General features: G+C 45.8%; 1 protein-coding gene and 1 pseudogene across 1 annotated transcript; one reads left to right on the forward strand and one right to left on the reverse strand.

The window, feature by feature from the left end:
• Nucleotides 1-3631: 3631 nt before the first annotated feature.
• LOC111571423 (pyruvate dehydrogenase [acetyl-transferring]-phosphatase 1, mitochondrial-like) lies at nucleotides 3632-8373 on the reverse strand (annotated as a pseudogene).
• An 830-nt stretch (nucleotides 8374-9203) lies between these two features.
• Nucleotides 9204-14053, forward strand: isy1 (ISY1 splicing factor homolog). The gene is made up of 11 exons (XM_023274564.3): nucleotides 9204-9362; nucleotides 10223-10245; nucleotides 10588-10639; nucleotides 11085-11150; nucleotides 11317-11359; nucleotides 12141-12253; nucleotides 12409-12526; nucleotides 12602-12724; nucleotides 13449-13558; nucleotides 13670-13759; nucleotides 13837-14053. Exons 1-11 carry the CDS (start codon nucleotides 9360-9362, stop codon nucleotides 13942-13944), a joined length of 849 nt encoding a protein of 282 aa, XP_023130332.1. The 5' UTR covers nucleotides 9204-9359; the 3' UTR covers nucleotides 13945-14053.
• Nucleotides 14054-14136: the final 83 nt, after the last annotated feature.

Consider the following 14136-nt stretch of genomic DNA (forward strand, 5'->3'; position numbering starts at 1 on the left):
TAATAACGTGACCTGAAGATCTTCTTCAGTGTCATAAACATGGAGATAGAAAAACATGTACAGGATGAGGAGATGGTTTCTGGAAACGTCTTCCAGAACCTCCAGCAGGTTTCTCCTGAAGCTGCTACCATTACCAGGACCTGGATGACTGAGAACTTACACAGAAGTATGAGGAGAAAACATTAATTCAAGTTTAACATCTGAGGAGACCTGGGGTCCGTTTCACGAAGCAGGTTCAACAAACTCCGAGTTTAACCCTGAACTCTGAGTTGATCTACTCTGAGATAGAAAACTCTGAGTTTTCGGTTTCACAACGGCTGATTTGAGTTGGTTTAATCAACTCAGAGTAGTTTCACCCGGAGTTAAGCGCGTGCACCACAACTCTGAAAAGCCAGTATCAATGGAGCGCCGATTCGACGAGTCACCATGGCAACGGGGAAGCGGAGGACTACATCGTTTGAATTGGAAATCTTAATGCGCTTATATAGCGAGTTTGAACACGTTTTTAGAAAGAAGTGCAACACCTGCAGCTGCAAAAGAGAGGGAGACGGTGTGGGAGAACATTGCTGCCCTGTCAATGTGTAAGTTTAAATCACAATAATATTACAGGGGAAAACTGTTTGAATAGTAGTCTATTAAGTTATTTCATTGAGGTGCAATCCTGCAGGGGAGAAGCTTAAGATGAAATATAAGAACATTGTTCAAACAGGTAAGAAGTCAGCATAATCTCATGGAGCTACCTCATTTTGATCATGTTTTACATTGTAAAGTAGCCTAAATATTAAGTGGCTGTTTTACTGTGCAGTGGTTTTATCCCACACACAGCCTAAATGTCTGCATCCATATCATGTTCTGTTAAATAATTAAGCCTATTTAAACTAACACAGACTTCTACTCAGCCAACTATATATATATATATATATATATATATATATATACACACACACACACATACATATAAATACATATAAATATAGATAGATATAGATATTTTTTTAAAGCATATTCATACAAATATTTATTTCTCTTTTATGTCTTGTTTTTCTTTTGGCCCAACAGATTGTGATGGTGTTATCTGCCTGGTGGAGCCCCTTCACACCACAACAGAGCTTGTAACTGTAAGTAGACAATACTCCAGAGATTTAGCCAAATGGTAGTTTAAGTCCACTGAAACATATCAGTCATTTAGGATGAAGAGGATGAAACTGTGTCTGCTGCCTTTACAGAGGGGGATCCAGAAAGGCATCTAGAGGTATGTTACTGATAGTTCTCTTCCCATTCACATTTCTGAACATTCTGGTGGAATATAGAGTGTGACATTTAGCCTACACTGAAGTATTGCACATTCTCATCCTTTTTAACAGAGCATGGCTGGACAACAGCAGGATGCTTCCTCAACTTCCACTGCACAGACTGACACAGTGAGATGGATGTTCAGTAAACACCAGAGGTTCAGTCCATGGAATTCATGTGCAACTGTATAATTTAATGTCCTTTATGTATTCCCAGTTACCAGTAAAACAAATATACAAAATCCACTTGCTGAGAAAAATACAAAAAACAGATAAAGAAATACAGTACTTGGACCACCAGATTAGGAGGGCAGATCTGGAAATTGAAATACTGGAGCACAAGTTAGAGGTGGATGCAGGTCACAGGTGAATTATGTTAACTACTGGAACATGAACTAAACTAGCTCTTTTATTTGTAGGAAATAAAGAAGACCAAATGAAATGTATGTCATGTGTTTATTTCACTGCTGTGGTGGTGATGATGGAGACTTAAACTCTAAATGATGCAGTCTTTAACATTTTGAAACCGTAGTCAATCTACCTCTAACCTACCTGCACATTTATACTGTGAATGGACTTCCTGTTCACATAATCAGCTTCATTATGTGAGGGAGCTTTGATGGGGATGTGTGTGTCCATCTATGCAGCCAATCACACTGAGAAATCCTAAAAGAAATTAAAATTACTAATCCCAGTCTGAGGTTGCAACACAATGTCATTAACATAATATGATTTAAAATTTAACAGGTCTCTACATCATTCACCTACAATCCTGTGGAACTCCTCCTTGATGGCTCTGACAGGTTTCTGTCCAGGGAAAACGACAAAGATGGTAAAAGTCGTTTCAGGGCCAGACACACTTTTCTGACCGTTTTCTGAAGTGTTCTGCATCTCCTACATTATATAAAAAACTTCCATTTGCAAAGAACCGCAGCACAACACACAATATCTGCTGGGATGTGAGAGCATGACTGTGGTTGGTAAAGTTGTAAATGTAAGGACGGATTAGGTTGTATGTAGATTATAGACTGTGAGGTGAAACGGTACCGTTCAAAAAGATAACTGTCCAGAAATGCGAGAACATCTATGCGCGGTCTGATAACAATCTCCTGACGAATATTTAATTCTCTGTGCAGTAATTCTGCTCCTTCATCCACTGGATCGTTAATAAAAGGACGTCATTTTGACACACGGCAGAACTAGACTTCACCAAAACTCACCTGATGACTGAATGAATGAGGAAATCAAATGGTGTGTGACTGAAAGAGGGCGGAGACTGAGAAACTCGAGGTTTACTGAGATAAACCTGGTCCCGACTAGGTTAGAGTCATAGAGTCTGTTACTATGGTAACTGACCGAGAGTTTAAGTTACTGCTGCTCTATCAGTTTGTCCTAACTTAATGAATATATATAATACGATATGAGGGCAGACCAGTTCAGAAACTTCATTCCAGCCTGATGGAACCATTTCTATACCACGTCTGATGTGTGTTTGGGCTCATTGTCTGGTTGAAACACCCAACTGTGTCCAACATCAACCTTCTGCTGATGGTTTTAGGTTCTCCTGAAGAACGTGGAGGTGATCCTCCTTCTTCATTATTCCATTTACTTTGTGGAAAGCTCCAGTTCCACAGAGCATGATACTGCCACCTCCATGCTTGAAGGTAGGTTTGGTGTTCTTGGGGTTAAAAAAAAAGACCCGCCGAAGACAGTCCTAAAAAGGTCTAAAACCAGGACCAAAATCAAACCTAAACCACTCCAAAAATGTTCACAACCAGTCAGAATATAGTCTGAAACCAGGCCTGAAAAGGTCTAAAACCAGTACAACATGGGGACCAAAATCAAACCTAAATTACTCCTAAAAAAAAAAAAAGTCCAAGATGCGCCCAAGACCATCTAAAACCAGTCTCCTCCAGGACCAGATCCAGAGTGAAATAAATCCTAAACCAACTTTAAATCACATCTAAATCCAGGAGAACCAAGACTGGAACCAAACATAAACCAGTCCCAAGAAAGTCCAGAACCAGTCCAACATCCAGTCTGAAACCAATCCAGAAGCTCTTCTACAAAGCCTCAGAGCATGATGCTTCCACCTCTGCCTGATGGTAGGTTTGGTGTCTCTCAATCGTCTCTCAGCAGCAGGTGGTAGTTGTGTTTTCTTCCTGATCATGGCATTTAAATTGGCTTAGAGGAGTCAGCAACTGTAGTTAACTGTGATGATTCACATGAAGTTAAGAGGCCTGCCACTAAGAAAATATGATTAACAACAACTTAATAATCACAAAAAGTGATCATTTAAGTTGCTGTTTGTATGTTTTGACCAAACAGATTTAGTCATATTTCCAGAAGACCTTTAATGAATCTATGAAAGAACCAAAATACAGGATTGTTTTTAGTGACAAAGGTTCATGTTTCAATGGTTCCATCTTAAGTTCAGAGTTCTTGGAGTCACAGGAAGTTCCAGACTGATGCTAAACGTGGAACCTCGTTTACCTTCAGGGTCACATTTAGTGTTTGAGATGTAAAACTTGACCAGCAGAGAGTTTGCCATCATAGCAACAGCAGCTACCTCGGTCCAGTCGAGGCAGACGTCTGCCCTCCCTGAGCCCGGTTCTGCTGAAGGTTTCTCCCACTGACACCAGAGGAAACTGTTGGTTCCTTAGGAAGAACCTTGACACAGCCAATGTTATGAATTAAACTGAATTAAATTTGGTTTCATGTTAAACTGAATTCATCATGAGACAGAAACTCTTAGTGTCCAGTTTATTAGGAACAGTCCGATGCTATGGACAAAATACCAGAAACGGCTGATTTTTAAGGAAACGGAAGGAATCATGTTTCTTCAGAGGAAGGATGCTGATTCGCCAGCTGTCTGATTACAGAGCAGGTAAACTCCTTCAGGTGTTGAGCTCGTTCAGGTGGATGACGGTGATGGTGATGTCATCGCGGTACCTGCGGGCCAGGTCTGCTGGCAGACTCAGCATCTTGGCCAGGCGGTTTGGGGCCACGGCTCTGTAGCCATCGTCGCCCAGTGCGTGGCGGAGCAGGTGGGTGGCGGCGTTCTGGTCCTCCAGCACCGACAGGACACGGCCTCTCCGATCCAACAGGAGGCGCTGCAGACCGCCCAGAGTCATGCCCATGCCAGGAACAATGGGTCTCTGCTGCTGAAAACCTGTGAAGACAAACACACGCTAACAGCTGGACTGATTTAAAGGTTTGTTTTTTTTTATCTCAGCTTCAATGCAGAATCACTTCAGCCATTAACCTTCAACCATCAACCTTCAACCTTCAAGCATCAACTATCATCCTTTAACCATCAACCTTCAACCTTCAACCATCAGCCATCAATCTTCAACCTTCTACCTTCAACCATCAACCTTCAACTTTCAACTATCAACCATCATCCATCAACCTTCAACCACCAACCATCATCCATCAACCTTCAACCATCAAACATCAGCGTCACGTCAGAACCAACTGGGCATGCTCAGCACTGAAACATGCCACAGAGCATGACTGGATATTTCTGGATACATGTGCATTAACATATTTCTACAGTTATTTATTCAGTTTTTGCTTTAATCTGTAATCCCGGTCATTTAAACCTGTTTTTTACTGCAGCGTCGTTCACAGGATCGGCTGCTGATCGTCTCTTTAGGTCTTTCTGTTCCCACTTTAGGATCCCTCAGCTTCAGCCTTAACTCAGAGAAACCAGAGAACATAAAGGTTCAGGATGCCAGAAGACAACCTGCAGTGGGAAACACCTTCATTCTGTGAGCTGAGGCGTCCCTCAGGGCTCCATCCTCGGTCCTTTACTTTCCTACATGCTCTCAAAACAACTACAGTCTTCATATCTGATCCTGAAGTCCTTTTAAATACAGCAGGACATGATGGGACAGTAGACAGACCAGATCACTCTGCATTCTTACAGGGAATCTATAGTCTCAGCAGTAGACCTCACTGGTCCATAAACTGAAACATAGTCCAGGTTTTTTCAGTAAAATAAACTCCAACATTAACTTTCTGATCAATGACTCTAAAACGTTTCAGTCAGGATTTACTGAGGAACAGGAGCTAATTTCATCTGTAACAAGAAAAACCCTGAACCCACCTGTCAGCTGCTCTCCAACCAGCTGGACCACCGTCTGTCGGTGCATCATCTCCCACAGTCCGTCGGTCGCCAGCACCAGGAACTTGTCTGCAGGACTGATTCGATGCCGGGTGACCTCCGGCTGGGCGCTGAGGTAGGGCGGGGTGAGGTAGTGTGGTGGCAGTGTCCGGACCGCCTCACTGACTGCCGACACGAGGTCCAGTCGGGTTTTGTAGACACGACTCAGCATCTCTGTGCTCCATTTGAAGCGCACGTCTCCGAACGCCCTGAAGGGCAGCAGCAGGCCGAGCAGGCGGTCGTGGCGAACCACTGTCCTCCGCTCCAACCGCGGGTGTTCCTCCAGAACCCTCTGCAGCTCATCGGGGTTCTGGGCGTTGTGGTCGTTGGTGAGGCTGGTGGCCGACCAGCGGCCGTCCGCCTCCTGAACGCCCAGGACCGCCCGGCTGTCGCCCAGGTTGGCCACGTGCAGGACGCCGTTGGAGACGTGGACAACACAGGCCGTGCTGCCAGACAGGGCCACCCGGAGGGGGGAGGACAGAGGCAGGCCTTCCCCAGGGAGGGACACCCGTCTGTGGACAGAGAGAGAGGATTCATCTGGTGGTCTGACATCTAAAGATCCATAAAACTGTTGGTGTTGATCTTCTGGGCCTCAGCTGGACGTCGCTGAAACACCTGCAGGATCTGGGGGAAGACATGGACAGGTGGACCTGAGCCTCCACAGACAGGTCGTAGTCGAGGCGACGGAAGGCATTGACCAGCGCTGATGTCACTCTGCTGTCGTCCTGCAGCCAATCAGAGAGGAGTCGGATAATGATGTCAGAAGAAGGAGAAGCTCACAGGAACCAGAACTTACTGAAGTCCTGAACAGCTCACATAGGATTAGCTGGACTGCCCCGGCATTAGTCCAATACCAGGTCCTGATACTGAGCCTGATCCTGATCCTGGACCTGATCCTGGACCTGATCCTGGACCTGATTCAGGACCTGATCCAGGACCTAATCCTGAACCTGATTCAGGACCTGATCGTGAACCTGATTCAGGACATGATCATGAACCTGATTCAGGACCTGATATTGGACCTGAGTCAGGACCTGATTCAAGACCTGATCCTGAACCAGAGTCGGGGCCTGATTCAGGACCTGATCCTGAACCTGATTCAGGGCCTGACCCTGGACCTGATTCAGGACCTGATCCTGAACCTGATACTGGGCCTGACTCAGAACATGTCCGAGAACCAGACCCAGCAGCTGAGTCAGGGCCTCTGAACTAGACTTTGTGTGGAGAGGTTAAATATGTCCAGCTGGTTTTTGTAGGTTTGTTGACAGTTCTGGACCCGTGCAGGTCTCGGTTCTAGTCTGGGTTCTAGATTTCAGGCTACTGTGTTTCTGGTTACCTCTTTGTCCTCATCCTCGTCTTCGTCCTCCAGTCTCTCCTGCCAGTAGTTCCTCAAACTATGGAAGGAGCTCATCCCCCCGTTGGTCCCGCTGTGGTCTTGTGGATGTTTGTGCCACTCGAGCAGTGGGGGTCCGGCCCGGTCCTCCTCCACGGCCCGGTCCAGGTCGGCCAGCGTCCTGAGCGGCAGCGAGGCCACCACGATGTAATAGAAGAGCCTCTGGCTGACGGCGTGGGCGCAGGCCGGCCCGGCGTGACCGTCGAACACTCCAAACAGGACCCCTCCTCGGCCAGGTAGGCAGGTGGCGCTGCTCCGACGGTCCTCGCCTCGGTGGTTGGATGGCAGCATGTTGCTATGGAAACCCAGGACGCCATGGGAGGCGGGGCCTCTGGGAAAGGTGTGGCTGTACTCGTTGGCCTGACAACAGATGATCAGAGTGACTGATGTGGTGGATTCAGGGACACTCTGAAAGTCAGATGGTTCTCACCTTTAAGATCCGGTTGGTCTGAGCTGAACTCACCTGCCCCTCCCCCTGCCCCGCCCTGTACCTCCTGCTGCCTGATGGGAAATGGAGTCCAGGCAGCGGAGGGGGAAGGGGGGGGAGGGGAGGACAGGGAGCAGCACTGGTGGAGGTCCAACTTGCAGCGTCCACAGAAGACTCCGGTTCTTCCCAACATGGCAACACACGAGAACGAGCAGGAGAACCAGCAGCAGCAGAACCAGCAGGAGAACCAGCAGCAGGAGAGCCAGCAGGACCAAGATTGGACCTTAAGGAGAACCAGCAAGAGCACTGGAAGGGGAAGAACCAGTAGGAGAAACGATGGAGAATGAAGATTGGACCTAGAAGAGAACCAGAACCGTCATCAGCAGTGAGAACAGAACAGATTTTGGAGGAACAGCTGGAACCACAGCATCTGCCAGATGTTTAGAACATGACAGAAAACAGCTGCTGCAGTTCTGATACATGAATGAAACCAACAGAACCAACAGAACCAACAGAACAGAACCAAGAGAATGGAACCAACGGACTGTTGAGTTTCTGTCAGAGAACCAGTCAGAGAATGTAAATAGAACTTATGCAGCACTTTTCTGCCTTAGTGAAACTCTGAAGTACTCTGAGGTATTTAATGCCATACAGAGTTCTACAGTAAACGTCACCTGTTCAGGTTGGTTCTCTGCTGTCCTGTTCCTGGGTTTGTGGCGTCCTTCAGCCCATCTCAGGTGGAACAGGTGAATCTGGACTCACCTGTTGAATCTGGACTCACCTGTTGAATCTGGACTCTCCTGTTGAATCTGGACTCTCCGGTCATCTGAACGTGTTGCCGGTTGTTTCCTGGTTGTTCTCTGTGACCTTTGGCAGTAATCAGTCAGCTATAAACTCCTGAAGCAGCTTCTCTTTCACCTGGTTCTATGTTCAGCCCAGCAGGTAAAGTTCAGGTGAAACAGAACATCAGAACCAAGTCGCTGCAGGTTCTGATGTTCACCTGACAATAAACACAACAAAACACACTGTAACCTACAATAATCTGTTATTCATCCAATCAGAACAGGTTGCTTCTTCTTTAATCTGAACAGGTTTCTAGTTGTGGAAAAAGTTAAAATCAGAACTTGAAAGTCTGTTTCCAATAAAAAAAAATCCCACAGCTGAAGAACAGCTGAGGCCAGAAGATGATCCTCCCTGTGAAGTCAGACAAACCCCTGATTCCTCCTCAGACCATCAACAACAGGGTTAGAGTTTATTTTATAGTTTATTTCCAAAACAACAAAGACAAAATGTTCTCTAAGTTTGATTCAGATGTTTTATTAATGTAATGACTTGAAACATGAGACGCTAAAATGATTATCAGCCCTCTGGTCTGAGCCACAACCTCCAGTAGATCTTTATGAGGCTGGCTCATGTCTCTGAGGGTGTTTGGAACGTTCTTCAATACAAGTTGTTCCATCTGCTCCATGAATGGATTCTGAGCATGAACATTCACTTTGAGAACCCACCACAGATCCTCACTGGACTGAGATCTGGCCACTCCTGGACCTCAGTTGTTTAGTCCTTTAAAGACTGTTGGACCAACTCTGGCATGATGTTTGGGTCACTGTGTTGGAGGAAGAACCCGAGGTCAGACTAGGAGCAGATTTCTTCATGGGTAATAACTGTAAATGGGATTCTAATCAGCCATCTTTATAGAATTACCAGGTATTACGCAGAAAACAGGAGCTCAGTGACACAATAAAACACAGACTTCCTTTGATCAGAACAGTTTAAACGAACACTGAGCTCTTCTCCAACCGCAGCCTCCTCATGTGTGGAAATTATAATAATTATGTGTGGCAGTGCTCAGGTTCCTCCAGCAGGGGGCAGTAATCAAGGGAGGGACACCAACGACGACATGACGCCGGAAGCAGTAGCGGCAGCGGGAGATTTGTCTCCGGTACCGTCGGTGTGGGTCTGATTTCTGTTCGGTACCGTCAGTGTGGGTCGGAATTCGGAGCCGGAGTTTGTCCGGTACTTTGTTAGAAGCTAAAATCAGCAGCAGAGTTTGTGTTTCAAGTCCAGCCGGCAGCAGAGATGGTGAGAAGCAGCTTTAAGGCCTTTACAAGGCTGTTAGCATGCTAGCCGTTAGCTTGCTAACAGCTTTAATTCACTTACACCGCTGTTAGCCTGCTAGCCCTTAGCATGCTATCCGTTAGCATGCTAGCCCGTTAGCTGCATTCACTAACATTAACTACTATCTGCACTAAGACCAGTAAAAACTCATCAGCTTCTAAACTGAGACGAACTTTCCTTTACTGGTTTTCCCGCCGTTCAGTTCAGCAGTTTTCTGAAAGATCAGTTTAATAAAAACACGGAAACATAAAATATATTAGGACCTGTTTCAGTGTTTTATAGCATAATATTATATTATAGTAATATGTTATAGTATTATGTTATAGAAATATGTTATAGTGTTATATAGTAGTGTTATATTGTCTTAGTGTTGTTAGTCTGTAACTCAGAGTTCTATTATACTGCTAAATATTCATATCAAAAAACTAGTCCTGGTCTCTCAGTGTTCTGGTATTTAAGGACAGATTCTCTCTAGAATGTTCTCCACGTCTCAGTAGTTAAATAAATGAATAAATATGGTGTAAATATCAGATAAACCTGTTTCTCAGTTTATGTGGAGGATTTATATCTATGATATGATATATGATATGATATGATATGATATGATATGATATGATATGATATGATATTCAGCTCTAGTCTGGTCTCGATCTCTGTTCTTCACATTTCTCTGAACTGAACTTCAGTCATTCACCTGAAACTCTTCAAAAGTTTTATTGATCAGATCTGAGCAGACGTATTGATCAGCTGATCAGATCTGATCAGACGTATTGATCAGCTGATCAGAAGAATGTTTCTAACTGCTGGTGTTTGTGTTTGTGCAGGCGAGGAACGCTGAGAAGGCCATGTGAGTATCTGTTACCTTCATGATGAAACTGTTCAGGAGAGAACAGGTGGGTCTGGACCACCTGTTCTCTGGTTCTCCGGGTTCCTCTGCAACTGCTTCACCTGGAAGAGGTTTAGACTCACCTGTTCTCAGGTCACAGCTGTGATGTCATTAGTGATCAAGAACTTAAAGAATCAGCTCCACACTCTGACAGTAAACTGTGTCTGATGGTTCTCCTGCTGGTTCTCCTCCTGCTGGTTCTCCTGCTGGTTCTTCTCCTGCTGGTTCTCCTCCTCCTGGTGCTCCCAATGGTTCTGCTGCGGGTTCTCCTGCTGGTTCTCCTGGTGGTTCTGTGTCTCTCAGGACGGCTCTGGCCCGGTTCAGACAGGCTCAGCTGGAGGAAGGAAAAGTGAAGGTGAGGTTCTACTATGTTCTAAAATCTTGGAGAACCCTGTAGATGAGGAACATTGAAGTTACTTTAAATGAACTGTTGTAGAACACTGAGTTTGAAGCTGATCTGGAGCTTTTAGAGCTTTTAGAACCAGAGAACATGAAATACAGAACAACTGAAGAACCTACAATCTAAAGAAATGATTTCTGGCAGTTTTCTTCTTTTTAAAGGAGAACCGAGAAAATTAAGCAGAAAAAAAGCTGATATTTACCTGTCTGTTTACCTATCTGTCTGTCTATCTACCTGTCTGTCTGTACCTATCTGTCTGCCTGTCTGTCTGTCTATCTACCTGTCTGTCTATCTGTCTATCTACCTGTCTGTCTGTACCTATCTGTCTACCTGTCTGTCTGTCTGTCTGTCTATCTACCTGTCTGTCTATCTGTCTGTCTATCTACCTGTCTGTCTGCAGGAGAGGAGACCTTTTCTGGCCTCAGAATGTTCTGAACTTCCTAAAGCTGAAAAATGGAGACGACAGGTACTCACACTGCAGTACACCTGTAGTAATACCTCAGTACTCTGTAGTAATACCTCAGTACACCTGTAGTAATATCTCAGTACTCTGGTGCTCTGTAGTACTGTGTAGTACTCTAGTACTGAGTAGTACTCTAGTTGTGTGTATTTAACAGTAATCTCTGTTTCAGATCATCAGTGAGATCTCAAAAAAAGTCGCTCAGATCCAGAACGGTGAGTTTAAACCTGTCTGTCTCTAACCTGTCTGTCTGTCTGTCTGTCTACCTGTCTGTCTCTAACCTGTCTGTCTCTAACCTGTCTGTCTGTCTGTCTGTCTCTAACCTGTCTACCTGTCTGTCTCTAACCTGTCTGTCTCTAACCTGTCTGTCTGTAACCTGTACCTGTCTGTCTGTCTCTAACCTGTCTGTCTGTCTCTAACCTGTCTACCTGTCTGTCTGTCTCTAACCTGTCTGTCTCTAACCCTTCTACCTGTCTGTCTGTCTCTAACCTGTCTGTCTCTAACCTGTCTACCTGTCTGTCTGTCTCTAACCTGTCTACCTGTCTGTCTCTAACCTGTCTACCTGTCTGTCTGTAATCTGTCTGTCTGTAACCTGTCTACCTGTCTGTCTGTAATCTGTCTGTCTGTAACCTGTCTGTCTGTCTGTCTGTCTGTCTCTAACCTGTCTGTCTGTAACCTGTCTGTAATCTGTCTGTCTCTAACCTGTCTGTCTGTCTGTCTCTAACCTGTCTACCTGTCTGTCTGTAACCTGTCTGTCTGTCTGTAACCTCTCTGTCCTTGCTGTCTGTCTCTAACCTGTCTGTCTGTCTCTCTAACCTGTCTGTCTCCCTGTTTGTCTCTAACCTGTCTGTCTGTCTCTAACCTGTCTGTCTGTAACCTGTCTGTAATCTGTCTGTCTCCCTGTCTATCTCTAACCTGTCTGTCTCCCTGTCTGTCTCTAACCTGTCTGTCTACCTGTCTGTCTCTAACCTGTCTGTCTACCTGTCTGTTTTCCAGCTGGTCTGGGTGAGTTCAGGATCAGGGATCTGAACGATGAGATCAACAAGCTGCTGAGGGAGAAAGGTCACTGGGAGGTCAGGATCAAGGAGCTGGGAGGACCCGACTATGCGGTAAACATTATTAATCAGTGGTTATTGATCAGTCACTATTGATGGCTGATTATTGATCAGTGATGATTGATCAGTGGTTATTGATAAATGATTATTGATCAGTGGTTATTGATGGTTGATTATTGATCAGTGATTATTGATCATGGTTCTTCCAGCGGGTCGGTCCCAGGATGTTGGACCACGAGGGGAAGGAGGTTCCAGGAAACCGTGGTTATAAATACTTCGGAGCAGCCAGAGACCTGCCGGGAGTCCGCGAGCTGTTCGAGAAGGAGCGTACGTACTTCCTCTTACTTCACTTTCTGTTTCCTGCTGTCTGATGACTGGTCCTCACTGATCATGTGACTCCAGCTGTCCCGGCGCTGAGGAAGACGAGGGCGGAGCTGATGAAGGACGTGGACGCCGAGTACTACGGCTACAGGGACGAAGACGACGGTGTCCTGCTTCCTCTGGAGACACAGTACGAGAAACAAGGTGAGAGTCGCTCAATGAACGAGGCCGTTTAATAAACCTGTTCAGTCTGAGGAGGCAAACGGGTGAGCAGTTTAATGTCCAGGTGAAGAAATCTGACATCAACACCAGCAAACAGGAAGACATTATCTCAGCTTCAGACACAGTCAATAGAGAAAACACATAGAACCTGGAGCCAGTTATCTCTGGACCAGACTGGACCGGACCACACACAGACCTACTGAACCCCGATGTCAAGATCGTCAGGGTTGGGAGCCACTGGAGTTAACACTGGAGTTAGGGTTAGGGTTACTAACCCTAACCCTAACCCTAACCCCGACTGGGGTTAACTGAAGTTAATACTGGGGTTAACTGGAGTTTCAACTGGGGTTAACTGGAGTTAATAATGGGGTTAACTGGAGTTAATAATGGGGTTAACTGGAGTTAATACTGGAGTTAACTGGAGTTAATACTGGGGTTAACTGGAGTTAATACTGGAGTTAACTGGAAAATTCCACTGTGAACTCCAGTGAACTTTAGGCAGTGTGGAGGTGTTTTGGACAGTGACCCTGTGACCCTGCTGGCTGCAGACGAGCTTTTTGTTTTACTGTTTGCATCAACTTCAACACAGCAACAAACAGTCTTACTCTCTGTGTGTGTGTGTGTGTGTGTGTGTGTGTGTGTGTGTGTGTGTGTGTGTGTGTGTGTGTGTGTGTGTGTGTGTGTGTGTGTGTGTGTGTGTGTGTAGCGGTGCTGGAGGCGGTCCAGAGATGGAGAACAGAGAAAGAGTCTCGTCTCTCTGGAGAGTCTCAGCAGCAGCAGGACGAGGAGGACATCTACAGCGTCCACACTGACCAGGTGAGTCCTTCACCTGCTGGACAGTCTACCTGCTGTCTTACCTGCTGTCTTACCTGTTGTCTTACTTGTTGTCTTACTGGCTGTCTTACCTGCTGTTCTTACTGTGTGCAGCCTGAAGATGAGGAGAACCAGGAGGAGATGCAGGGAGAAGAAGGAGGAGTCGCCTTCATCGCACACATACCTGTTCCCTCCCAGAGAGAGGTGAGACGCCGTTCCTCACCTATCCTGTCCTCAGTAGGACCTCCACTCCAATGTGAACTCAAATTTGTGTCCTTCAGGTGGAGGAGGCTCTGGTCCGGAGGAAGAAGATGGAGCTGCTGCAGCGTTACGCCAGCGAGACCCTTCAGGCTCAGAGTCAAGAAGCCAGAACTCTGCTGGGACTCTAACCTGTCTGTCTGTCTGCCTGTCTGTCTGTCTGTCTGTCTGTCTGTCTATCTGTAAATACCAGCTCAGTTTTGTACTCCATCTGTTTCTTATTAAAACTTTTTCAGCTCAGTTTGTTCTTGTTGTGTTTTGTTGGTTCTTGAAGATTAAACCATAAATACCCAAATGTTTGTAGGTCCAGGATCCAACAAGTG

This window comes from Amphiprion ocellaris, chromosome 5 (genome assembly GCF_022539595.1).
Source record: "Amphiprion ocellaris isolate individual 3 ecotype Okinawa chromosome 5, ASM2253959v1, whole genome shotgun sequence".
NCBI lineage: Eukaryota > Metazoa > Chordata > Actinopteri > Pomacentridae > Amphiprion > Amphiprion ocellaris.

Excerpts from the sequence above, each read along its gene's own strand:
- isy1 (XM_023274564.3), top strand. Across the intron at positions 10,640-11,084 it reads TGGAGGAAGGAAAAGTGAAG|GAGAGGAGACCTTTTCTGGC; the intron begins GTGAGGTTCTAC and ends GTCTGTCTGCAG. Across the intron at positions 11,360-12,140 it reads AGTCGCTCAGATCCAGAACG|CTGGTCTGGGTGAGTTCAGG; the intron begins GTGAGTTTAAAC and ends TCTGTTTTCCAG.